General features: G+C 46.6%; 1 protein-coding gene and 1 long non-coding RNA gene across 2 annotated transcripts in view; one reads left to right on the forward strand and one right to left on the reverse strand.

Annotated features, from left to right (window-relative positions):
- LOC117184131 (uncharacterized) overlaps window positions 1-27,659 on the forward strand; it is a 74,708-nt gene that overhangs the window by 16,387 nt on the left and 30,662 nt on the right. The window lies entirely within an intron of this gene.
- Window positions 26,002-27,078, reverse strand: LOC117184129 (protein phosphatase inhibitor 2-like). The gene has a single exon (XM_033380441.1). It carries the CDS (start codon window positions 26,948-26,950, stop codon window positions 26,249-26,251), a length of 702 nt encoding a protein of 233 aa, XP_033236332.1. The 5' UTR covers window positions 26,951-27,078; the 3' UTR covers window positions 26,002-26,248.

The following is a 27,659-nucleotide window of genomic DNA, read 5'->3' on the forward strand; positions in this document are numbered from 1 at the left end:
GAGAGAGGGTCGAGGGAGGGTCAAGGGAGGAGCGTAGAGCGCTGAGGGCTGAGGGCAAACCTTGGGCAACAGCTGTGGGCTGTCAATTGGAAAATGATCAAGTAATGCGTAGATGGAAATTGGCAGGCCGAGAAGGAAAAGAACTATCCAAGCCTGGGGCTGACAAGTCCCGAGCTGCGAGTATTCGGCCAAGACAGTTCCAGCTTAGAGGTGACCTTCGAGTGCAGCTGGGCAAAATGCATTACAATTAGCAACCAATTAGCCGAGTAGAGGGTCCGAGTGGTGGCACAATTGTCACTAGTTTGTGTCGTCCCAAATTGATTGAATTTACTTGCCAGGAACGTGACCAACGCTCCACTCCTTTCCAACGGGAGGAGGACACGTGTTTGGCATATCTGAGATGGCTTCCACGCACCCACCCACCGCCACTGAATTGGAACTATACGGATAGACGGATAAAGGACGAAATGGGTGCGCTAATTGGGCAACAAAGTGTCGCCAGGGCATTCTTCAAATGCGTTTACTTGGCATTCAATGGGTTAAAACCATCTCCTTGGCATTTCGGATATTTCGCTGTAGCGATGGGAACTTTCCTTTCGATCAAATCAAATAGAAGATATAAGTACCCATAGTACCCATTCGTTTAAAGCATCGTTTCTGTCGGCTCTGAAATATATCTCTTGCTCCTATGCAAGTCTTGCAACTTTTTTATTTAGTTCTGCTTTTATGTATTTTGTTTTAATTTGTATGGGATAATTTCTGTGTTTTGTTTTAGTTTTGTGCCGTGTGGGTGGGTGTGCTGGGACGCGGACGAGTATGAGTGTAGTTAGCATTTTGTGGGCTTTCGCTCCGTCATAATTTATGCATTACGGTCTTGGCCTGGCTTTCATGAGTGTGCCGCCCCGCCCAACGCACACTCTCCTTTTCTCCTTTCTCCAACTCTATGTATGGATCTAGCCCGGAGTGTCCGTATGTCTGTCCGCCTGGCGGACTCTCTAAGCGCCGACTTTTTGATGGCAAGCCAAGGCTTTGCTCACTTATCAGCAGTCGGGCAGACGTGGCGCGTTGGTGTCAATATAATTTAAGCAAATGTATGCACCTCTCTCACGGATGGAACGAATGGACAGGGGCACACATACGTACATATGTATATGTACATACGATAGATGAAATTTTTAATCAGCCAAAACTTTGCTCTCAGACACAACACACGGCACACAGCACACACAAACACCAGAACGGAAAACCGACAAAGATTGAGATTTGCATATTTATAATTTCAAAGTTGTAATTAGTATAATTTTACAGTTCTAATTGGATGATGATTGGCCCAACTTTATTTAGGCCGTATGTGGGTGGCATGGCCCATAAATATGCATGAGGGTGCCGGGAAGGAGGGTGTCTGGGCCTGGAGAGAGGCCTGGCTGTAATAGGACTAGGCCCAACCTTCATTTGGCTTTGGCTATCATTTCGAATATCATCTTAGAGACAGTTCATACCGCACAAGGGGTGAATATTCAGACTATATATATCTAATACTTGAAGAATGAATTCCGTCACTGAAATCTGTTCCTTTAAAGCAACCACGAAACAAGTTCTCTGGCTCTGGTTTTGGCTCTGTCTCTCCCTTCGATTCAATCTTATGCCAGCCAAAACGGCGAAAAAATATCAAAATGGCAAGTGAAAACCCTCGCAAATAAATACGAGTGGAATAACCGAAAACCGGAGAGCACACATGCCCGGATCCATGGCCATGTCGACGGGGGATATGGATGCGAATGCGAATGTGAATGCGAATGCGAATACTAGTACTCGTCCAAGTCACCGAATCGATGCACATTGAGCTGAGTTTTTAAGTCATTTTCAATGTTTTTGATTTCAGTGATTTGTTTATTTATGCATAAAGCATGCGATTTTGAGCTGGATTTTGTGCGAACATCAGCAGAAACCTACTGAGCCAGAAGGGAGTGCGAGTGCGAGTACGAGCCAGAGTACGGAAATACTCGTGATAGGAGGAGGAAAACTTAGATATTCCAAGCGAATGCACTCACACTCACACTCACACACACACATACACTTACCCAGAACAGTCCATAACAGACCAGACCAGAGCAGAGCAGAGCAGAGCAGAGCAGACCAGACCAGAACTGCAAACAAATCAAACTCAAAATCGTGTGCGAATGCGAATGCGATCGAATCGTAAACACGGCTGCCATGGATTCCACGGAAACGCAACTTGCACACACAAAAACGATTTCATTTTGCCTCCAAATAACCATTGATATGTCCGCTTTCTGTTCCCAGCTTCCTGTTCAATACGTACTGGCAGTGGCAGTGGCAGTGGCAGTGGCACTGGTACTCGAACTCGTACTCGTGCTGCGGCTCCCCAGCTTTCGCTCTGCATTGTTTGCATTGACACGGACCGGCTATCAAACTGGCAAAAGTTGACTTGCCCCCAGGCTTTGTTCGTTTCCTGTCAACTTGTGGCCATAAAAAATGAGGTGGCAAATAAATATTGCGTACCAGATACACGCACACACGCACACACACACACACACACATACTCCTATCCCCGTATTTATTTCCAATCTATATCTATATATGTATATGTATACACGTATGTGTGTTATCCATTTGTCCGGCGGGTATTTGTGGTTTGTGCTAAGGATAATCGATGCCATGACCTAGACTTTGTGCCACTGGATGGATGTAGCAACAATGGTTTCGCTAATGTTTTATTGACTGTCGAACTGGAAGGGACTTTCATTAATTGGAAAATAGTATCAGATTTAATCAGTATGCCCACCCATTGAAGGATGCTTTCAGGTTCGACAACAGCCTGCAGAAACACAACAAATCGATGCATTCAGATGGCAGCTACTCCTACTAGGGGTCTTGAGATCTACAGGGGTATAGCCTACAGGGTACACAGGATCATCAATGGATGCCAAGGAGTCTTAACCATTTCCGACATACGACTTGTGGAACTTGATTCTTTCAACATATTTGCTTTTCAAGTGATGCAAGAAACATCGTTCTCTGTTCCTCTCTCTTTCCCCTCCACCATATATACAATATATGTCGCTCTGCGTCGTACGTCGTTGGGATTCTCGTAAGAATTGCTAATAACCAATTTCGATTCAATTCAAGTGTCAGGACAAGACGACAAAGATGACGGCAGCCAACCAAGTAGAGAAACCCCTGGAATAGATAGTGGGAGCAAGACAGAGAGAGAGAGAGAGAGAGAAAGAGAGTGGGAGGATACCACGACCACGGCCACAATCCACACGGGAAGCACAGCCAATTGAGTATTAATGGTCACACTGCTGCTTCTGCCACTGCCACTGCCACTGTTGTCTGCCCCTGCTGTCTGTAACTGCCTCTTGCCCCATGCCTCTTCCTCTGCTGCTGATGCCAGCAAGTTTCCCGTTCAGAATTATGGCAGGCAGCGGCAGACCGATATCGGGGGCGACAGGGACACCAGAGGTCGCCCATTTGAAAGTAAAATCAAACATATTAGAAAAATTGTTCGACGAGAACAGCGTCGGGGTCAGGTTGGAGCCGGTCTTGGTCTGCTTATGCCCTACACCAGGCAAGAGAGTCCTATCATTTTCCAGGGATTTCTAAGGAGCTCTTCAAACTCACTCCAAGGATAAATCCTTGGCTCCATCGAAATGACTCAGAATCGCAGGACTATCTACATATACATATATATGTAGGGTATCAAAAGCTGGGACTAACGCCCAACACCAACACCAATACCGTTCTTGTTTGGTTTCGGCTTTGGCTTTGGCTTTGGCGCCGGTTCACCGTCATTCGTTAGCAGATCCCCGGGATGATGATATATGAGATTAGCTCAAGTGGCATTCGATGGCAGCACGCCAGCACGCGACACTTCGCCCCCTCTCACTTCTCTCTGGGGCTCTGCCTTTTGTCGGATTTTATATTAATGATAAATTAAATTGTTCATTGACTTGAATAATTTTGTGCGTTGTCGATTTCTGGGGGAATTTTGTGGATAGTTTCCACACACACAAACAATCCCCATCCCCCTCTTTCCATCTCTCTCCCCATCGTTTCGGATGATAAATTGATGAATTTTCTGTGGCATTTGAAGAGGGGAAAAGGCACAACAACTGTCGTCAGTGCGTGTCACAATTATATAACTATATTATGCGCGGATTACTGAACAATTGATGGTTAAGGCATGCCGGATAGACAATCAGCCATTGAGCTGCAGATTGTAGGGCGTGGGGATCGGGGGGATCGGAGGGAGTGCCATAAGAACCACTTCAACCTCAAGTTACTTATGGCGGAACTTTGTATCTGGTACTCCCCGCAGCTTTCTTATCCCGAAACCAAATTGAACTTAAAACAGAGACACTGCAAAGTGAGTTAATAGTTCAAAAACTATCCATGCCTCCCCCCGGAAGCTATTTCCTTAAGATTTTTCCATGGCCGCTTTGCAATAATTAAACAATTTTCATAGTTTTGGTGGCAATAATTCTGTGTGTTGTCAGAACTATTTTCAAAAAAGAAAACGAAACGAAACCAACCAAACCGAAAACAATTTACAGATTTTGCACAAAAATTTTAATTAAACAAATTTTGGGATGTATTTGGGTGTGTGTGTGTGTGTGTGAGAGAGAGAGGAAGTTGACTGTAAAAGCAGAAAACTTTTGGTTTTGCACGGTCTGCGACTTCCTCTCTCTCTCTCTCTCTCGCTCGCTCGCTCCTTGGGTCGTAGGAAGTCGGCAAGAGCAACTCCAGCATGGTCCTGGTCCTGGTCCTCTTCCTGGTCCTGGTCCTGGACCTGCCTCTCGCTGCCTGAGTACGCAATTCAATTCAATTTTTGCACCATAAGTTGTGCTCAAAATACCAGGAAACTTGCTCAATAATATGGCCAAAAGAAATATATATATAAACACAAAGCAACAACAACAGCAACAGAAGATAGACAGGAAAATTCTGTGTGTAGGAAATGTTGGTGGAAAGTTTTTTCCACAGAAATGGCACAGAAATGCTTGACCCTGGACTGCTGGGACCGGGTTGATGCGGGGGACATCATCCGCATAAATCTCAGCAGATGCCTGGATATTTTACCCGGCATTTGAATGTCACCAAGCACCGAGTGACCCTCCTGTGCTCTCCAACTGAAACTCCATCCCGTCTAGACTTATAAAGTCGTCTTATCCCGGAGAAACACAGGGGCACAATGGAGCGAGAGGGAGAGAGAGAGAGAGAGGGGGAAGGGGGAGAGGGGGGGGGGGGGGGGAGAGAGAGAGACCCTAAAACCAATGTCTGACTACCACTTAAGCGGGCCAAAACATATAAATCTTGCAATGGTTGGTATTTCCACAGCACCAACAACAAGTTGAGGCAACAATGTGCAATTTTATTGCCAAACCTCAGACGTTGCGTACACGAGAACGTAACGTAAGCTGCTGTTACTGCATCAGCAACGGAATGCCACAAAATGCTTCCACCATACGTTGCCACAGTTTGAGGAATGAGTTTGGGAAGCACCAGCACCAGCAGCAGCAGCAGCAGCAGCAGCAGCAGCATCAGGACCAAGGGTGGGGCAAGGCAGTAAAGCAGGCAGTGACTGCTGCGGGCCACTTCAAACGGAGTTTGACAGCAACGGAAATGTTTTGGGCGACTTTCGTGTAAGAATTTTCGGCTGAGGCAACAAATTTTGGCTTTAAGTCAAAGTTAAATCGAAATTTGGTTGAGTGAATAAATAATGTATGTTTGCTGGGATACATTGGGATCACTTTTGGTGATTAATTGTCGGGCTATGTTTTTAGCCCTGATTTACAGTTCTGTGGCAGCAATTTATTCCAGATATTGTCTATAGTGTGTAAAAAGCTGAAAACAAAAGGCCTTCAGTAAGGAAAGAAGTGAAGTTTCTGAAGAGGAAAGCTTTGAAGAATGGGTGCAGCACCTTTGGGAAGAGACCGATGCTATAGTGAACTAATCCCTTCCATACCTCCCAAAGAGCTGCTTTGTTTAGTCAACTGTGTCCCCGACCCATCCACTAGTTAAGCCTTTCAACTGCCCCACAATTATAGGCTCCATCGAGGGTCCTATTACAATTTGTGGCTGTAAATACAGGCAAATACAAGTACTCGTGCACCTTTCACTTGTGTGACCGCATCACAATGTGCAGAAGCAGAAGCAGAAGCAAAAGCAATAGCAAAATACAAAACATTTTGTTTGTGGCATTTGGAGCATGTCCCCGGCGTCATAATTAGAAATGAAAAGTGAAAAATATATTTCCACTTTTCAGCAAAAACAACGACAACAACGAGAGCCAGGGAGGAGGAGGAGGAGGAGGAGGAGGAGGAGGAGGAGGAGGAGAACAACGACAGCCAACGACCACTTGGCCATTATTTATGTTAATTGTAACGAAGCTGAGGCGACGTTCATCATGCTGTCTCTCTGTCTGTCTCGTTCCCTCCGCCTCTCCGCCTCGCTGCCTCTCTTTCTCTCTCGGTCATTCAGTTTGTTGCAACTATTGTGTTGTTGCTGCTGTTGTGGTGGGGCCACACGTGACAGCAGCAGCTCAAAACCCCCATGCGAGACAATGGGGCTATCGTGGCGGGAACAAGTCTGGCGCCATCTCAACCCGGCTTCCCCGTTGCACAGTGGTCCGGGATGTCCATGTAAATCATATCTAAAGATGCACTTTCAAGGATTCAATAACTGTAAAGTGGTTTCCAGAACCATTGTCCCACTGTGCTCGCCTGTGTGGTGTGTGTGTGAGTGTGTGGGAGAGTGTGTCCTGCCCCCCTGCCTCGCAAATGTGTGTGTCCGTGTGTGCCAGTGCATGGCGTTATTAGGCTAATGGCTGCCCCGTGGGCATTCAAAGCTTTTGTGTCTAGCAAAACGCTTTCGTCCCGCTGCCGGCCGCCTCCCGGCCCGCCGCACTGCAGGCGGGGCAACAGCAGCTGCCACACAGCTGCCGCTTGCTGGCCATAGTCGCTGCCGTTGCAAATATGCAGCGGCAGGCTTCCAGGCTTCGAGGCTTCCAGGCTAACTGACAAAGCCACGCACAAAACGCATTGAGACGCCATAATTGCAGCCAGTTGTCGCACTGGGATGCTGCTGTGCCCCCCTCCGCCCCCTGCTGCCATCGCATCTGTCTCCTGCCGCCGCCTAGGCGCCTGTTCCCTGTCCAAAACTCAGCCCCTCGGAATGGGCGCAAGTGCGTTAAGTGCAATGACAGCAATTGCGTTGACAGCGGGGCAAAATGGAACGAACACACACACACACACACAGAGGAGAGAGGGATAGAGAGAGGGAGGGAGAGACACTCTCGGATAGAGATACAGAGTTGCCCCATCATTTGAAGTGCAGTTTATATTTAGTCTGCCACACAATGACTGACTGGATCTGGATCTGGATCTGGATGATGCCCTCCATCCCCAAGCCCAACTCGGTGGCACAGCTCCAAAGTGTATTAAACATGAGGTAAGGATGGGTCTTGGGTCCTGACGAGTCCACGCTTAGGCCTGCCCACAGCCCCACCTTCTTGGTGATATTTCCTGCCGGGGGCTCCTTCTATCCCCACCATGGTGCAAATAAATTGCAGCCTGGGCCGAGCTCCGTTCGAGTCGAGCAGAGTGGAGCTGAGCTGAGTTGGCTTGACATGCTGCCAATTGGCCGCGTGCGTGTTGCATTTACAATTGCGAATCGGGTCAATTTGCAGCCGAGCATGAGTCCCCGTTATGGTGTGAAGGACCTCCAGCAGAAGGAAGTGTGGGAATGCACAGCCAGAGCAGGGTGTGAGTGTCTTTGTTACGAATGCCATGGAATGCTGGGAGGGAGTGTGGAAACGATACTGTGCTGAGACATGCTGGAAAACGGGGAAAGGGCGGGAAAAGTATATGAAAAGAAGGAAAATGAATGTGTGGAATATAGACACAGCACAAGGAAAGGTACAGGATGACAGAAGGAGATAGTTTCTTGGGTGCGCGCTCCTTTAATGCAATTTGCAATCCCCAAATTCCCGTACATTTCGGGGGATGAAGCAGCCCAGTCTTGGCTGATGAGTTTAATGGGATATTCGCTTACCCTTCGTTGCTTTCTTCTAAACCCTCCCCTTGGCTAATTTCTCCACAGATCTGTCTCTCCAGGCTGGCCTCATTTATATTGGGCCCCCATCAAAAGAGTGCTCTTTCAGCGCACAGCGAATTTTTCATTAGCCAACATAAAAATTATGAAATATATCCCCGAACTGCTTAAGCGAGGGGAGACCCGAGAAGAGAGTTCCGTGATTTATGCCGCCTCGACTTAACACCGCAAAATCTGAGCCTTTGTGTCAATTTGTTTTGCGTGCCACCAGAACCCGGCTCTCACGCACCCCCCAAACAAAGGAAGGGATGGATTGGGGCTGGGTAGGAAAAGGCCAAGTGAATAATTAAGCGGTTTATAAACATTTGTCTCAGACAACGTTAAGTGGGAGCAGACGAAGTAGAAGACGTAGAAGGAGCCCGGCCAAGATGGGTCTAAAACTGAGAGCCTAAACATTATTTATGCGAGCTGGCCATGGGGCAAGGGGTATGAGGAATGAGGAATCAAGGCCGTGAATAAAGGGGAACTCTCTGGCAGAACATAGTTAGTAGCCAGTCAAGACACCCTTTCGGAAGGGTACACAGAGGGAGGGGGGAAGAGAGAGGGGGATGGGCTAATTTGTAAATGGGAGCCTTTAAAGTTGGTCCAACGGACTGCAACTATTTATATTTAATCGCATGCTCCAATTGCAAAAACAATTTAAAATCAACTTGCTCGTTAAGTGAAGCGGCACACTGGTCGGCACGGCACAGCACCCCCCGTGCCCCTCTGTGCTGCGAGCCCTTTCCTGAGCATCCCCCTACGCCCCTGCACCGCACCCCTCTCTCTGTCTCTCTCTCTCCGGTAACCGAACGAGGCTGCAGTTGTAACTACCGCTGCGCTGCCTGATGCTGCTGCTGCTGCTGCTGGCTCTGCCACCGCGCCGTCGTTACTGCTGCATTTTCGACAAGTGCTTTTAACATTAAATATTCATTTACAGCATTAAGGGCACTCGAAGTCACGCGTTAACGGTACAGGGTACAGAGCACACACACACACACACTGTAGCGGCAGCGTCGGCGGCGGGGAAAAAAAATAAACGGGTTGAGGCTGAGAGCCAGGGCGGTGGGCAGGCAGCCAACTGAGAACGTGGCGCATCAAGCAAAACGGACACGGGCGTGCATTAAGTGAATATATTTCTGGGCCTCTGAAGCCAGCCAAAAACTTGGTCACCTGCAGCGCGGCAGCAGCAAAGGTAGGACCAGGCAGAGAAGCACCAAAGCAGAGGCCGGCAGCAGAGACAAGAGCACTAGCAGAGGGCTAACAGAACGATAACATACATGACTATTGAAGAGGAGCAACAGCAACAGCAACAGGAGGAGGGGGAGGAGGAGGAGGCAGAGCAGCAGACCAAAGTAGTGCCCAAGTAGTTGAGGCATTCCCATGGAACTCTCTGACAGAAGTTGCATATTCGTTAACAGTCGAATGCCCACCCTCAGAGAACACACAGAGCGCGAGAGAGTGGCTGCCGGCATAAGCGACTCGAAGAGCGGCAATGCCGCTCTCCTCCGATAAGCTTCGGCCAGAGCGCCGTTTCAATGCCGTTCGTCCCGCTCTAAAAGACCAAAAGCTCTGCACGTACGAGCGAAAGCGCGCCTGAGAGAGAGAAACGAAAACCGCACGAATGCAAATTGGGTCTGTGCTCTCCTTTCGCTGCGTTTCGTTTCGGGTCGTTTCGTCGCGGGAGACTTCGTGGGGCTGTGGGAGCCGCCAACGATTTCAGTCTCGATTGCGGACTCGTTGCTGGAGCTCTCGCTTAACGGGATTTGTGGGCAGGGCAAACACTTTGAATAAGCCATGCAATTATGGCTCTCTGTTTGAGCCAAGCAAATAGTCAAATAGCCAGCAATGCAATTACGTATATAGATGTTTGCTCCACGAAATAACATCTCTAAATCTCTTATATTAAAATATATACATATATCTTTTAAGTCGATTGACATTAGAGCTAACTATGACCTTGAATGGGATATTATGAATGTTTAGTAACCCAAGAATTTACACACATTTTAATATATTAATTTTTGGAGATTCTGGAAAAGGAAACTCTATTTGGATGAAGCTACGAAGCGCTTAACTTGGGTTTTATTTGTTAAATCTTTGAAATATGAAGTTGTAGACTTGTAGACCACACGAAAGCTACAAGTCCCTAGGCCAAAAAACAACACTGCAATCCTTAAATTGTCTCAGAAATTCCACACTCCAGCAGGAATATGCTTATTTTTTCCAAGAAACAAAAGGTAGGTAGAAGTTCGGATAGAATTCCCCAAGCCAAATCCTCGACAACAGTGACAACCGGGTCACCGGCCTCATCAAGAACTCTAGTTCTAATCTAAGCGCCCACACACACATCATAAAAGTATTTATGCGCAATTTAACACGAAATGAAATATAATTTTTTGTTGCTATTTTTGCGTTGTGGGGGTTTGCCGGGGTTGTGGGGTTGTCTCTTTCTGGGATACTTATGCCACATGCATGACAATTATACGAAACAAAATTTGTTCGCTCCGAGGCGGCCACGTGGAGCATTCCTCAGCTTTTGTGTAATGATTAATGAATGCGCGAGCGGAGCGGATGAATGAGTGGGTGCTGGATGGGTGGATGGGTGGATGGAGGAGTGTGTGGGGGTCTGTGCGCGCGTGTGTGTGCTGCTGACTCCGGAGTTGACATCATAATTCGGGCATTTGCTGGCCAAAATGCGTTGACAGTTTTGAGGCATTAGGTGGTGAGGAGGTCTGACTGGAGGGCAGCGGTGCTGCGCAGAAGGTCAGAGACGCATTCGTGCGAAATCAAAGCGGGGATAATATTAATTAGGAAAATGTAATAACACAACGCTTAAAGGCAAATCAAGACCAAAGAATCAAAGAACACGATGATGGAGAAGATGCAGATGAGAAATCAGCAGAAGAGGAAAACCAAGGAGGACCCAATATAAGCCTCAGAGCAAAAGAGTCAGATGCAGCAAGGGGAGAAGCCAGCAGCCGCCCAATAGCAAAATCTGCTTTTAAAATGTCAGGCATTTGAAAATTTATATGCAAGACGCATGTTGCCGCATGCCACATGGCGCCAAACATTTGCCCAGACAACAGTACGGACGGAACACAGCCAAAAGGCCAGAGAGAGGCGCGCATTTATGCCAAACACATTGGCAAACATAAAATTTTAAACATGCATAGGCCAAAAATACAACACAGAGCACAATACAATACACACTCGCATTCTCAAGAAAAAAGAGCACATCAACCGGCAACCAGCAACAAGGCAGAGGGAAGCCTAAGAAGTGGTAAGAGCACTAGCCGAATGCAGGATTCTCTGACACTCTATAGACCAAGAAACTTTCGATAAATGAAGGATATATATGGTGACCAGTAGTTCATAGTTCCACTCAGAAAAGATGCCCCTGATGAGACAGGTCTACTTAATTCCTGTGCCACTCCATTGAATTGCCTACAACAGGCACCCTCTACCATCTGCCTCTAGCCAACTGATCTGCCCCGTCGAGTGGCATCTGAAGGGTATGCGCTGAGCAGTCGATGCTTGTTGTTTGCTTAGCCCCATGGCGGCCTCTAAGCGGCTTAAGGAGCAGCAGGAGCAGCGACTGAGCACAAACATTCTACTAAATTTATATTCCTCCTCCTCCCCACCACACACACACACACACACACACACACACATACGAATGTGGCACATACATTTGCATATTTGCGTGTTTTCTATGCCGCTATTTCTCTATCTCTTTCTTTCGTTTTTCTCGTTGCGCCTGATTATGGCGCTTAAGGAAAACACTTAAAACGGAAAGAAACAAGGAAGAGGGCTATCAGTCGATATACCGACTACAGGATACCCGCCAAAGGATCCAAGGTATTTGAATGTTGCCAAAGAAAACAGGAACCTCATTCTGGCTGTAATTATTTAGGATTATTCCACAATAGCCATAGAACTGTGCGGATTGCAGAGATTTCTAGGAGTCAGTAATGTTTTTCAAGGGACCATGCATATACCCTTGAACTTCCTAAGTACCGGGTATCAAATGAGAAAGGAGAGAGGGACCGCCTGGGGCAGGCCGACAAGTGCCAAGCGCAATTGGGGTTAATATCCCTGGCACGACACAAAATTCTCACTCTCACACACACACACTGACACACACACACAGACACACACTGACTGGAGTTTATTTTGAATTATTTATGGTTAAGTTTATGGCAACATTTTTGACTCTGCTTTGGGCGTCGCTCAACAAATTTCCCATGAAAAATACACAAAAATTAATAAAGCCAAAGCCAAACCCAACTCCGACCCCAAGCAAAAGAAAGAGAAGTGAAAATGCCAGAGAAATAGAAAAGTTTGTTGCATAATAAGCAGTTACCTTTTGTTGCCGTTGCGTGTCGGCAAATTAAAAGCCAACAATGTCTGCAAAATTTCGCCAGCAAAAAATGAAGCAGAGCACAAAAAAAGAGAGACGAAACAAAAAGAACAGAGCACAATCCACGACGTGTTGTTATTTGTGCCTCAGCTTGCCGAAAGATTTTTGTCGCCATGCCCGAGGGCTATAAATTCGCTCAGGCTTGTGGCAGCCAAAGGTACAGGGTAGCAGGGGTATGCACATACCTGTATACAAGAAAAAGCTAAAAGTTAAGACTTCTTCTTTGCTTGCCAGTAGAATCCAGTAGAACTCCAAGGCATTTCGATCGGTTCTCTCTCACGTAGAGTGCCAACCATTCGCATCCTTCCGCTGGAGTTGCCACCTTCATGGCCATGCAGATAGCCCCTTTTTTCAGTGTTTTTTCTTTTGTAGTGCTCTGTTGTATAGTACTCTACTGTATGTGTTTGTGCATTGACATTTACAAAGTGAGAATTTAATTAAACTTAATGAAAGTGCATGAGTGTCTTGTGGGGCTGAGTGGGGAACCAGTGACCCCCCCACTGGCAGCAGGCCAAGCGGACGGACATGAGGTACGAGCACGAGTTGCTTTAGTGGGCAATTGGCAGGCCATTCGGGCCGTTGCCTGTTTACGGTCTCGGCCATTAAAGGCCAAAAAGTGCTGCAAATATATCTGGGGGGAGGGGGCTGTCCGCATCCCCACTGGGCTCATTGATGATGAGCTTCAGTTCCAGCAGCACCCGCTCAGCCTCAGTCGAACCACATTGCGTATGCTTAATGCACACAAAATCGAAATCGAAAACAGCCGAAACGGAAACGGAAACAACAACAGAAAAGAACGAACGAAGGTCGGGTCTTCCGAGTCGCAGTAGTGCGTACCCTTCTGGAGATCCAGATAGGTACATATGTACTTGCTGTAATGGCCCCATCTTGCCAGCAAGCTGCTCCCACTTCTCCCGTATGCTGTATGTGCGTCCTCCTTTATCCCTGCCTATCAAGCATCTGATCCAAATCACCATTCCCTCTGCAAGGGTACTACAAACATCGGAGGAAGCGAAGAAACTGACCCAAATTTCCGCTGCATTGCGTTGGTTACTCTCTCTTCCGCGATGAGTGCGTACCGGGGCCCCACTGCGTATGATTAATTTAAGTGAGAGCCGACTGGTGGCGGGATGCCGTTGGAGAGGCTTGGGGCCAGCCCTGGCTGCTGTGGCATTTTCTGGTCGATAAATTTAATTTACACAAATTAGTCGCGCATTGTCGTAAAAACGCAATCGAAATGAGGTAGAAAAGCATGGACAGCAGGGGAAGGGGTGGGTGGTAGGTACAGGGACCAGGAGTGGAAACGTAAAAACAAAAAGCTAATTAATTAAAACACCTTGGACACACACCGCCTCCCCCTCTCTGGCTAAGTTTGTCCTCGTCCCCTGGTCCCGTGGAGTAATCGAAGTAAGCCAAGAAAATGGATGACTTTCGCGGGGGGGTTTCGGTTTCCGCGGAAAGTAGCTCTTAAGTCGATTGTTCGGTTGTTCGATTGTTTGCCGAATAGAAAAGAGTTAAAACCAAGACCAAGGGCCTTCTAAGAAGCAAAACTCTTTTCAAGATTGTCAATGAGCTCAAGATTAGCAAATTGGCTAATCTCTGAACTGAAGGAAAGGGAATGGAAATGTACTTTAAGTCCCATGGCTTTAATGGTCAAAGGTTGGCCCTTGAGCTCTTCAGGGTTTCATCAATCTCACAATTTCATTGCTGATTGAGAGAAGGAGAGTGCTAAAGGAAAAAGTGAATGAGGCCCTTTCCGCCGCTGATTGAAATCGGTGGAGGGAGGACTGGAATAAAATATGCGACCTCACGATCAATTCAGAGAGCAAATTTGTGAGCATTTCCTGGGCCTTGGCCACGCACGTCTGACCAGCCTTCGGTTAGCTTCACCTCAAGGTTCTCATCCCGGCTCATCCTTGTGCCCCATGCCCCCATGCCCCGTCTCTTTGGTGGAGCTGTCAGGCATGAGGCATTTTCATTACATTTCTGCTTTGTGGTCCAAGTTTTTGCTCTCAGGATTCATTGGGGCATCTCTCTCAGGGTCGCTGAGTGGTAATTTATGGCTACGCATTTGGTTTACTAATAATATTCTCCGCTCCCTGCCTCATTCCCTGCTTTACAGGGCACCAATTTCTATTCTGGTGCCGCCTTTTGTTTACCTAAGCAATAACAATAAATTAATCGCCATCGACAGCCATTAGTGGCGCCCTCCTCCCACTCCTTCCGCCCTCTCTCTCTCTCGCTCTCTTTATGCTTTTGTATTTTTAATTATGTGTCCAAATTTTTGGTATTTGTACTGCTCCTTCTGTTCTGTGGACAGCTTTTGTAGTCCTCTTTGGGTACCTCTTAATTGTGGGGCATTCCATGAGGATGAAGATAGATAGTTCTAGTTCCTATAAGTCCCTCTGGAAAAACCCAAATCTCGAACATTTTTCTGATTTTCATTTCCTCATAACTGAATAAATATTCCAGCCATAGAAGTGAGTATTTCAAGCATCAAGAGGGACTGAGTGCGAGTGAGACCCTAGAGTAGAGGGTATTCCATAGTTGGCTCCGTTCCCACTGCCTCCCGCTGAATTTTCCCTTCGTATGCGTATAGGAAATATGGCGTGTCGAGCTGTTAATTGCCTCTATCAATGCCGCTTCCTCTGCGTATTTTACATGTGTTTAGACACCGGTATCTCATACCGCACACACTCCGGGTCGCCGAGAGGACCTCCCCCACCTCTCCCATCGCTCTTCCACCTAATTGTCGGTAATGTGTTCTGGTTATAATATTTTTTCGTGGTGTTTTCGGTCGGGCTGTCTGTATGGTATGTTTTGTTTTTGCTTTGGAAATGTTGAATTCCTGTGCTGGTAATATTTAAATGAAGGGGACAGTGCGTGTGCAGAGTTCGCTGGGGCTAAATGTTTGATAAGTATCCACGTGTCCGGGCATTTGACTGTATTGAAATTCGTTTCGGTTATTGGGGGAGTACATTTTTAATGGGTGGTAATCTGCATGTAAAACTAGTTATTGCAGATACAAAAAGTGTTTTTCCCGGACTCTGTATTGCTCTTTAATACCTTGTGTGGACTACCTTAGCTCCGCTCTTTCTTTCAGCCAAACAACTCATGTATTCGGCAATTAAAAGCCTGTCATCTTTCCATTCAATTGTTGCCGGACTGACAGGTCTCTGCCACATGTTAGAAAGGCTTAACAATGATTACATTGACTGAAGGCAAGAACTTTCCTGATTTTCCAAGCAAAAATGTAATAAACTGTCACAAAATGCATTCGTTCAACTGCACAACGACGTCAAGTGAGTCAATGAATAAATGAATGAATTCAGTGAAGTGGATTCAATGGCGCAACTGGAAAAGTTTCACTCGAACCGAATTGTTCATTGTGCTCATCAATGCCTAGCCAAGGGGAGTGGAGTCGCTTTACACAGGGGTGGAGGGCACAGGGGGGGGCACGGTTGGGTAATGCATTGAAAGTGGAAACCACAGCACAGCACAGCACAGAATGCAACGAATGTCAACGTTTTCGGGATGGTAAATTGAAAATCTTGTTATTGTTGAGTGCGTATGAGTGAGTGCATGAGGGATGGTGGATGGTGGATGGGGGGAGGGAGTGGGGGGTGGGGGAGGGTGCTGTAACAAGGCAGCTAATTAGTTTTTGGAAAATGCCGCAGGATATTTCGAATGGTAAAACGCAAAACATGTGTTAAATTACATGCAAAATGGGCGACACTGGAGTGGAAATGGAGTGCAAATGGAGTGGATGGTGTGTGCGTGTGTGCGTGTGTGCGTGTATGATGTGCAATGCATTTATGCTAAATAATTGAAAATATTACATTACCAAAAGTAAATGTGTCACATTTCCTGTTGACTTTAATTGTTGTCAGAGGCTGCCAGGCAGACAGCACACAGGACACAGGCCACAGGACACACACAGGAACGGAGGGACAGCGGCAGAGCAGGAAGTTCGGGACGACAGTGCGTATGCGTAACTTATCTTACCGTTGACATAAATGACATTTTAAGGGCAATAAGTTATTTCGCATTATGTTGTTTTAACCCCCAAACCAGTGCCGTCTTCCCCCTCCTCTGCACAGGCCCGCCAAAGGCAGTGGAGGTCCTGGGGGGATCCGTCCACAAGGATCCCCAGACTGCGGGGCGGCAGCCGCTCGAGTTGTTAACAACTATGGGACAAACTTTATGAATGAAGGACAGAAGGGGTGTTGGCCTGCTCGGAGGGCTGGCAGGCAGAAGGAAGAGCAGGGCCTACAGAAGGAGGAGTGGAGAGTGGAGAGCGGAGAGTGGAGGTTCCTGGAGTGTGCGTAAGTGTTTGCACCACATGCGGAAGTCACATGTTTGCATTATGTGTGTCCTTTGGCATGTCCTTGCCTCGTCCTCGTCCACGGCCCCTGACGCCTGTTTACACTGCACTACTTGCTGCAGCTTCCCCTCGTGCCTCGTGCCTCGTGCCTCATGCCTCGCGCCTCGTGCTGCACCCTCTGTGTCTTTGTGACTGTCCCTTCCTTGCCGAAACGAAACATAAATTGCATATACTCGTACATCGGCCATGTGTTTGCGTCGTCTAGCTCGGCCAGCACACTCGTAAATTTTAGCTGCTGTGAAAATATTTGTTTAATGAGAAACTTTCGGGCTGCAACATCCGCTTCCCAACATCCGCTTCCCAGCAGGCAGCAGGCAGCAGCAGCAGCAGTCAGCACTATAATTTATTAATTATTTAAATTAAAGCCCGGCACAATGATCACTTGTGTGCTTGGCCGTGTGTAAATAGACAGATAAAACATTCACAGCATTCCAGAATGCTGCCAAACGCTGGACTCAACCAAATTAGAATGACATCAATTCTATAGAGAGTTGGGCACTGAGGACAAACTAAATCCATCCATAAGCCAGTTTTGTTTCCTATTATAATCCACTGTTTCCTTCCTCTATGCAAAGATAGATAGAAAAGGAAGAGAACGGGAAATGCTGGGCAACGCAAATTTAATCGAATATGTTTATTATTTCTACAAAAATCATTCTGTATGATCTGGAAGATTCCATTGCGTACACACACTCCTCGAAACTCCACTCTATTATGTAGAAATATTCAGGCACTCTGCAAAATGGAGAGGTAGGCTGATCGACCAAAGATCTGGCTCACTCCGAGGAAATGTGGAACAGACCTCGCCAATGATTGCAGCCATTGTAGTTCCAGTTGGTTAATATCAAAGGAGTTGGTGATTGGAATATTTGATTACTCTCCGGCGCCATTCTTTAATTTAGTCCGGCTGGACAGCACTTACCTACAATAATGAAAGTATCTGATGGAAAGCCCTAAAATCAGAGACACAGCAAGCACATTTGAAGGCCTGGAGTCTTGGAGCAAGCCACTTCTCAAACCTGCAGGAGCTGAATCAGAAACAATGCAGACCCATTCGTCTGATCAACACGTTGTTCGACTCCATGGAGGGGCTGATAAAGTTGAGACTAGACATATCTGATATTCCAGAGACCTCCCTGGAACCGAAACACCATGACGATAGCTAAGCCATTTCCGGGCATCGCCAGAAGGAAGATGACCCAGAACAGCAAGGCATCCGAAGATGTTGACAAATGGTTGAAATGAGACGCTACCAAATGGTTCAGAAGAAGCGCTAGCTCTAATAATCTAAGCCTAATAGCTTTTTTAATCGAAGACTAGACTCACAATTAACTTTAAAAGACTCTAGTAAATGCCAATAAATATAATTATAAAATGTTGTCAAAGTAGAGACTAAGATAATTGAGATTCAATTGAAATTTTAATTTTAAAATTAAACAAGAAAAAAGATCAGAGACAAGTGAGGCAACGTGGGGTGTGGGTTGTGTGGTGCCTACATTTACGAGGGGATCTGGGGATCAACCGGAGTTCTACATAGGTTTTCGGGGCACTGTTCTAATTTCTATTACACCGCCAACGGGAGAGAATATTTTCGTTTTTTGGTTAGCCACATTTAGCAGGATTCCAGCACTTAACCTCACTCTCGCACACACACACACACTCTCGCAAATCCACTCTCTCTCCGGCTCTCCTTGGGAAAGGAGCGCGCACACACATACAAATTACCAAAGATTTATCGCTTGTGCACTTGGAATTGATGACCAGGGCCTAATTGTCATCCGATATGAGTCCACCACATGACTCGCATTGTCGCTCCAAGGGCCACAGTGCCACAGAGCCACAGAGAGAGAGCGAGAGAGGAGCAAGAACATGGCTGCAAGAGAAGCCACTCGGGGGAATCGAGGGGACTACTTCCCTCGACTACTTCTCCTGGCGACCAGCACATTTATACACTTCAACCGAGCACGTGCATAGTTTTGCATGCTGCGCATAACTCGCACACAGCCAGACAGAAAGACACACACACACACACACACACACCGAAAGCTATAATTTTTTACAAAGAGCGAGAGGGAGATGCAGAGAGGGAGAGAGACAGACAGAGAGCTGGGGAATAAGGAATGGGAACGGGAACGGCTACGAACAGGAATGGTAGAGCGATTTATGTTTGACTTTCGTGTACGGCCAGCGGTTTGTTTGTTTGTGTGTGTGTGAGTGGGTGGGTGGGTGAGTGGGTGGAGGGCAGATTTAAAACTTTACCTCAGCCTTCCCCTAACCCCTCTTCAGCCGAAGCCCGCGAGAATCGAATGTCTCGGCTGGATCGGTAGTACATACCCCTGGATACCCAGGAAATTCGGGGTAGATCAGGTCTCCAAGATGGAATGATACCTATGTACCTACAAGTGATCCTTAATCCGCTAAAAGCCGTGCGATTCGAGCTACAAATCCATTAATATCTCACCGATATTCGCTGTACTGTTTCCCGTACTGTTTTCCTGCCTCCTAGAAAGCGTCTTCTCTCAGGTATCCCCCAGGTCGATTCAGGGCAATCTTGGCAGTTATCTCCTCCATTGGTTTTGCACTCGTTTTCCCCAAGTAAGTTAAGACTTTAGCTAGTGTGCGACTATTTGTTGTTTCTCCTCTTGCTGCCACTGCCACTGCCACTGATGCTGCCACTGATGCTGGTGCTGTTGTTGCATTGACTGATAAATCGCCAGCAATTTATTATTGATAACACATTGGTACATTGATTGTGTATTAACTGAAACTGTTTGCCAAAGTAAAGTGACATTGATATATGGCATGTACATGAAATATCGCTTGTTACGACTGTTTCCCAGGCTCTGTCTTTCGTTCATGTGTGTGTGAGGGGTGTGTGTGTGTGGGTTGGTTGTGCGTCGAGTGTTTGGTTTGCCCCATGGTGCAGAATGCCCATTGTGGCAATCAACACCAGACGCTGACGCAAGATTTGTGGCCCACCAGTCAGTCAGTCAGTCGAGTCGATTCGAGTCGAGTCGAGCTCTGTCCCAGCTGTATTCTGGATTCTGGATTCAGTTGAAAAAGCTCAATGCCCAAACATTTGACATGGCATCAAAAATGATGATGGCATTTCATTTTAATTTTGCACATAGCCAAATGCCATTATTTATATCCGCTATACATAATCGTACACAATTACTACCTATGTATATCCTGGATATACTACCTATACTACCTATGTATATCCTGGATATACATATTTATTGGACACTCACCCTTTCGAAAAGGGTGCCGTGTTGCTAAACCACTCCATCGCTATTTTAAGGACTCTCGAACTGTTCAAATCGTTGTTAAAACTTGTTAGACTTTGCTAACTTTGCTGCAAAGACAGAGACACCAGGATCTCAGAACCGGATTCTATCTAAAGGCACGGAATGCAAGCCCAAAATTATCTCCAGTTAAGGAGCGGTGACATTGGAGTCGCAGCTAGGACTTCGACTCACCATTTATACCCGATACTCCATCGCTCTTCCTCGCTCCCCTCCGCCAGATGTCGCACACTGCACGAGGAAGAGTGTGTGAAAGCGAGAGAGAGAGGGAGAGAATGAGTAAGCGCTTTGAACGGATACCGCAGCCACTGCAAATCGATTTCATCATTCTTGGTGTATCAATGATCCAATTTTAAACAGATTCGGCAATTGAAGTGGAGGCTTGAACAAGTTGGCTAAAAAAAATTCAATATTAATAAGAATTAGCTGAGCAAAATGTAAAAAATATAAAGAATGTTTATTGATTTTTGATTCTGGGTAGCAAGCGTCTTCAAAGAGTATCATAAAACTATACAAAATTCTAGAGTGAAGGGTACATTTCGACTACGACTCATACATCACGACTCATGGAAGAAAGCAGCCGAGCTGAGGGTGGCTTTTGAGCGCTCTCTTGTGGCCTTTCAAGAGAAATTTAGGAGAGCCTTCGCTGAAACAAAACATGCACCATTGAAGTGCAGTGGCGTTACTCATCTTACCATCTATATTGTCCAGGCATCAACCCACAAAAAGCCCAAAAAAAAAAGGAAATCGAATGGTCTCCGAGATCCCACAGGACGGATATACCCTGGTATACCCTTGGCGGGTATGACAACAGACTCGCTGTGCAGAACAGAACTAACATGCAAATACGGACAGATGTGGCAAATGAACAACACACTTCCCAGCAAGAACAATGGCGGAAGAGAAGGGAAGTGCAGTACAGTACAGTACAGTACAACTTGTGCGGGGACAAGAGACAAGTGACAGGCGACGGCAAAACACGAAAGTGTAATCAACGCTTAAACACTCGCAGCCCGAGCAGCGGGACTCCGACAATTCGCTGTCTCTCTCTCTCTCTATCCCCTCGTGCTGCGGCTCTGCCCGAACTATCAGCATCTCTATCTCCGTCCTGGCTCCTACTATCTCCATCTCTATCAGGGCTGCTTGACAGACGACAATGGCTGACATTCCGTCGCTAGATGGCGCTGCGCTGCTGCAGGCCTGGGACAAACATTGCGACACATTACTGTCAAAACTCATGAAAATATTTCATCCCGGCACACAGTCCCCGTCCATCCAGATCCCCATCCCCACGACGGCGACGGCTACGGCGACGGCGGCGAGGAGAGTCGCACATAAAACATACAGCGAAAGAAACAGCAGAACAACAGCGATGAGAAAAACTCCCTAACAAGCGTCATATGCCAGCTGAAGCGTCAACAACAATGCAGCGGTACAATGCATACACACACAGGCACACACACACACACAGCTCATTAGAGCTGTGACATGGTCGGGGGAGGAAGAGGATTTAGTACGCCGGCTTAGCAGCAGCAGCGCAGGAGCAGCGCAGCAGCAGCCGGAAATGCAGCAACAGCATCAACAGTGGCTCCAGAAGTACACTGGAAAAACACCGAAAAGCCTCGCAGGATAATCGGATTAAGCAAACAGAGGGTTTGCACCAGAAATATTCTGGGCATGTTCCATTAGAGTACAAGAAACGTATCGATACCTTGCTTATAGGATGGATATTCCTTCTTGATTCCAATGATATTGTGTTTTCTTCGGTGTAGTTGCAGCTCGGGAACGATATGTGTGCTCTCATCTTGTTGCCGCATTCAACATTCATTTGTTTTCAGCTTGTTCAGTGCTTTTTTTGGTCTCTTTTTCTATGCCCATTTCGAGATGCTCTATCGGATGGAGTCATAACCGATTGTCTCGGCAGCTATTCCACAAAATAAATGGTGTCCAGTTCCCTTTATAATCTGTGGGTAGGTTAGGTTAGGTAATCCAATCTAGAGGAACAAAATAGAGGGTATTCCCTAGAGCAGGGTAGGGCATTTGATCTTCCAAGTGATGAGACAGTCGCTCGCTTCTTCCTCTCTTTGCTGTTGCTGGCATTTTATGACAGTTACAAAAAGTCGCCTGATGATGTAATGTTTATGTGTCGCTGACACTGCCACATGCCCCACATCCTCGCCCTCGCCCCCGCCCCACTCTCCCGTGCAGCCACACAGAGAGACAACGATGCCCGCCGTCATAATTGCACCTGGAAGGCTAACCGTCGCAGACAGGAGGATGGGGCATTCGGTGGAGCAGGAACAGGAACAGGACCAGCTGCAGCGAGCTGGCAAAAAAGACGCACAAGAAACAATGACACGACAGAAATATGCCAAGTAGCTGCCTCGTTGACTGTGACAGGAGCAGGAGCAGCAGGAGCAGGAGCTGTGGCGCGGGAGGAATTGGAACTGGTGGCAGGATAATGGGGCGAAAGAGGGGAGACATATGATGCATATCGCAAATGTCGTTTGCTGTCAGTTTCCGGTTGTTGCAGCAGCCATTTTGTTTATGCATGAACACGAAGCGAATGCAACTGCAACTGCAGCGAAAAGAAATCAAAAGGAGGCAACCCCGAACAGTGGCAGGGAGTGGGGAGAGGGGAGAGGACAGATGACCTGTCCCCTTGTGTGAAGGGGCCGCGGGCAGGGCAAAGTTCAAGTGTAAACTAATTTCGGGCTTTGCACCTCCCGCCCTCGACATTGGGCTATAATTTTTTGGCTTATTCGGGCCAATTCGGCGACACGTGACTCTCAAAGCGATGCGAGTGTACCCTGGTGCCACACCCAGATAATTATTGTGCAATCAGGCAAGCAATACGCCATCTGAATGATTCTGGATACCCGCCAGGGTTTCGATTGGGTTTCCTGTCGTATTGCTCTGGAAGCGCCCAATGCGTCACTATCAGAAGAGCTAATGTCCATCTTCTAGTACCCGAATATATCTCCATGTAGCTCCCTTCATAGTCTAGTAAGCCTTTATATGTTTAGGCTCCCGCCAATCCAAATGCCTGCTAATTATATTCCTCAATTCAGATGCCAAAGAAACAGGCCACAAATGAGAACATGAGCAATGTTGGAAACACTGCCTTATGTGCCTTAAAAGTCAGAAGAGGACGCCCTCAAACAACATCCTCTCTGGAGTGGAACAAAGCAAAATCCAGTCACTTCAAGTGAATTCATACACTGTTCAATCAGACCAACTTGATTATCAATCGCCGGAAATTCCGATTACCCTCCATGATTGTCCATTGTCCCCGTCCCCGTCCCCCCGTCGCCCAGTGCCCACTAGGATCCTCCTGCGATGATGCATTAACTGGTAGGGCTCTCCAAAATGCTGTCGATGGCAGGACAACAAACGATTTGTGTTTGCGCTCTTGGTTGCCATATAGACACACACGACACAAGGACACACTTGATCGGGTTGACACAAGGCACGATGACTGGCCACAATGTTTTTATGATGATTAGGAGGAGGTCCTTGTGAGCCACTCGACTTGATTCATCAGCATGACGAGTCACATTCTGTGGGGCGGCATAACGACAATTAGATACCCGGTAACATTGTAAAATCATAAACCACAAGGAAAATTATCAGCGTATCCAAGAAAAGCCTTCACTGAAGATGACATCCACATCCTTGTCATTGGGTAATACAAGCCAGATCTGTGGGCATATGGCCAGATACACCTGTATCTGAAGGGATTCCAATTTATGCACTGAATTCCTGAACGAGTGCTGAAACTTTCACGCAGCACGGACTAAAAAACAAAAGGCAATTAAATGTTATAAACGTAAACGTATCCACAATGTACTAAAGTACGGATTGAAATCTCGTCGTTGGCTGAATTTGAGACAACCACAGCTGGGACTGCAGCGGGGTTCAAGCAACCCCGACAGTGTCTAGACAATTTATTTTATTTCGACTAACATTACGAGTATCCCGCTCAGACGACAGACGAGAGACAACAGACAACAAAGTCGTCATTAGCCGGTGCAGATCGTATGACGTGATATTTATTTCCATTTATGGCCGAGAGGAACGTTAAATTAGTAAAAGTCGACGACTCAGCTGCTTCTCGTGCGTATTTTTTGTGCCCCAGTGGAAAGTGAAAATGGAATTCCCCGAGCTCATGTGTTGGGGTCGAACCCCCCGATGGGGTTGTTTCTGAAAGAGAATCCAAACCAATTATTTCTGTTTTTTTAAGCTTTACGCAAACATTGAACAGCAGGCAGGGCACAGAGCTCGGTGAAAATTACACAGCAGCAGCCTCGTCTTTTGTGATATAAAAAGGGAATAAAAACGAAAAACAAAAACAAACAAAATAAAAACGAAAGTGAGAGCAATATGAGTGGAAATACATTTTTCGTAATTAAAATGCAGCAAAGAGAAAAGAAAAGAAGCCGCAAACTATGTTTGGCTGTGCCTCGACCCTGGACACGAGTGTGGAAAAATGAGGGAAATACACGCATAAATGGAATAATTGTCACTGAAACATAACAACGATGTGCCCGCAAAAGCGAATATTAAGTTTTTCAAAGCGAGGATAAAATTTGAATATTAAATATGAAATATGACAATGGGAATTAAGTGTTATAGAATGGGTGCCATTATACAGAATGGTTATATTACTCACATATTCACAGAGTGCGGACATACCCTGTATGGAACAGCTGACCAGCGCAGCTCAAAGCAAACCTAAATTTAGGAACACTCCGTTTCAAGAATCCTTGGAAATTGGCGCAATGATTAATTCTCCAACTATTTTTGGGAATCGCGAATATAGATGGGCTTAGACATGAATTAAATCTGGATAAGAAAGTCTTTGTATTTGCTCTGCCTTGACTTAACGGGCTTGTGTGCTTGCCTGGCTCTGCTAAGGGCTTTTGTGTTTCTCTCTGTTACAGAAATAACAATTCCTGTGTGCTTAAGACTTGGCCGGTAAAGCATCTACATACATATATTAATAACAAATAACTTGTGGATGTGGTTTTCGCCCAACAAACAACAACAGCATACATATATATGTATATGTAGAAGTCTATTCAAATGAAAACAACACAAGAAGTGGGCAAGCAGAAGTGGAAGCAGAAGTGTTTAGCATTAACAGCAGATCAGCAGCAGAGTAACAGCAGGGCAACAAAAGAGTAACAGCATTAAGAGTAACAGCAGATCTGTAGCAGATCAATTGCAGTAACATCAGATCAACAGCAGCAAGAGCAGATTAACAGCAGATCAGCAGCAGAGTAACAGCAGACAAAGAGCGAATCAGCAGCAACAGCAATAGCATGAACAGCAGATAAGAAGTAACGACAGAGGGAGAGCCAGCAGAGAAGAAGAGGAATAGCAAAAAGGGAGTCGTAAAAGGAGAATCGCAGTAGCAAGACGTAATCAGCCGCGATCAAGCAGTGAAGTTAAAACTAATTGTTCTTCCACTTACCAGCCTACCGCGATTCAATACATGCATATGCATGTTGCCTTCTTTTAGACGATGCCTTGATATGAGTGTTTGTGGATATTGTTTGTTTTTTTGTTTTTTGTGGATATTGAGTGTTTCTTATATACATACAAACATATGTATGTACGTATTTGGAGTGGGAGCGAAACTAAATCTAGCTTACATGCTACCAAGCGGTGAGAGCCGTGTGCATCGTAAGAGCGCAACAGAGCGCTGTTAACAGCTTAACAGTGAAGTGCCAGCGCTGCTCTGAACAATGAGTGTTTAAGCATTCCTCTATCAATCCCTCTTATGGCACAAAATTGCCAATATTTATTTATTTTTTTTTGTGTACAAATATTTTGATGAAAAAGTGAGGGTGATATTTTTGTGTTACGAGTATGGAATGTTTTTATAATCGACCCCCCTTGGTGTTTATGTAGAACTGATAACGCAAAAGCCGTTGTAACTGGCATAAATTAAAGAAGAAATTGGCCCCAGCTGCTCCCCGCAACGCATGGGACTCTGGATCGCCCAGCCGCACTTTAAATGGGAACGATATTGGACTTTGAGGTCCGTTCCTGCTGCGGCAGGGCTGTGTCTTTGGCTGTCAGCTTGTGATAGCAGGGATGAGAGGGCGAGAATCCCTGCTCTAACTCGACCTCTGGCTCCGGCTCTGCGTCCTGGTCTGCGAGCTGAGTCTCCAAGAAGAGTTTTTCGGCTATCATTTGCTCCAAGCTCTTGTTGCCCACGGACTCCTTGCTTTCGGCGGATGGACACTCCTCGGCATCACAGCTCGAGCTCTTGAAGCTGCGGACATGCTCGCTCTCGACGGTCTCCGACGAGGTGGAGAACTCCTCCGCAATGAGGCGACGCGCCAGCTGCACCGTTCGAAACTCCGTGTAGTGCAGGGAGCGGCGCCGCTCGAACTCCAGCCGCTGCACCCGCTCGAGGAGTGTCTCCGAAACCAGGTACTCGTCGTCGGACGAATCATCCTCCGTGTCGATGTCGAAGTTGAACTTATTGCTCTCCGACACCCTCTTCAGCTCCTCGGCCAAGCTAGTCGCGGATAAGCTATTGATGCTGGTACGGGCCGACTTCGGATCGTGGTCCATGTACATCTCGGGACGCACGGCGCGCTCTGTGGTGTTCATCAGACTTATCTCGTTGAAGGAGGTCGTCTTTGAAACTCCCAGGCTCTGGAAGCTTTTGTCCTTCAGGATGCCCCGATTTTTCTGCGCACTCATGGTGAGCGATTTTCTCACTTTCGTTTTCGTTTTTTCAAAATATAACAAAATATATATTCCCAGTATAATTTTATGTATGTTAGTCGGTCTACAGATCGATCGAGATTGAGATTGAGAATTGTTTGCCCTCTGACAAGACTAGGGCCAGGGCCCAGGGCCAACTTTGTTTTCGATTATGGAGCCGACTGGGGGTTCCATAATTTGATGTCAAGCTTCGTTTTTGGGGCATGATTTGCACGCCGAAACGCGGGTTAAACGTCTGACCTTTGCCCCGCAGCTGACATCGACAAAAGAGGGCCCCAAGGAATTTGCTTGCCAGCCAATTTCGATTGTGTCAGAAGAGTGTTATTTATTGGGCCGCAGGCATCATTGTTTAGCCGCCGATCCCATGGAGCGATGAAGCGGTGGAGCGATGGAGCGATGGAACGATGCAAATAAATATGCGACCGGCGTTCCAACAGCGCCCCGGCATAAATTGTCAAATCGACAATCGAGATTCTGGCTTACAGATATGTATATTCGGCATTTAATTGGATTGGACTCGAAAGTTTTCTTCAAAACCCGAAATTGAGCTGTTGAAACGTGACATTTCGGCAACCGCAAAATGGTAACCGCAACCAAATCGCGCCATTTTACTCCTATATACAGGCAAACTATATACACACTATATACCACTGCATATTGCACGAGTATATGTATAATTAAACTG

Source organism: Drosophila pseudoobscura, chromosome 4, assembly GCF_009870125.1.
Source record: "Drosophila pseudoobscura strain MV-25-SWS-2005 chromosome 4, UCI_Dpse_MV25, whole genome shotgun sequence".
Classification (NCBI taxonomy): Eukaryota; Metazoa; Arthropoda; class Insecta; order Diptera; family Drosophilidae; genus Drosophila; species Drosophila pseudoobscura.

Coding starts and splice junctions, on each gene's coding strand:
- LOC117184129 (XM_033380441.1), bottom strand. CDS start 26,950: ATGAGTGCGCAGAAAAATCGGGGCATCCTGAAGGACAAAAGCTTCCAG.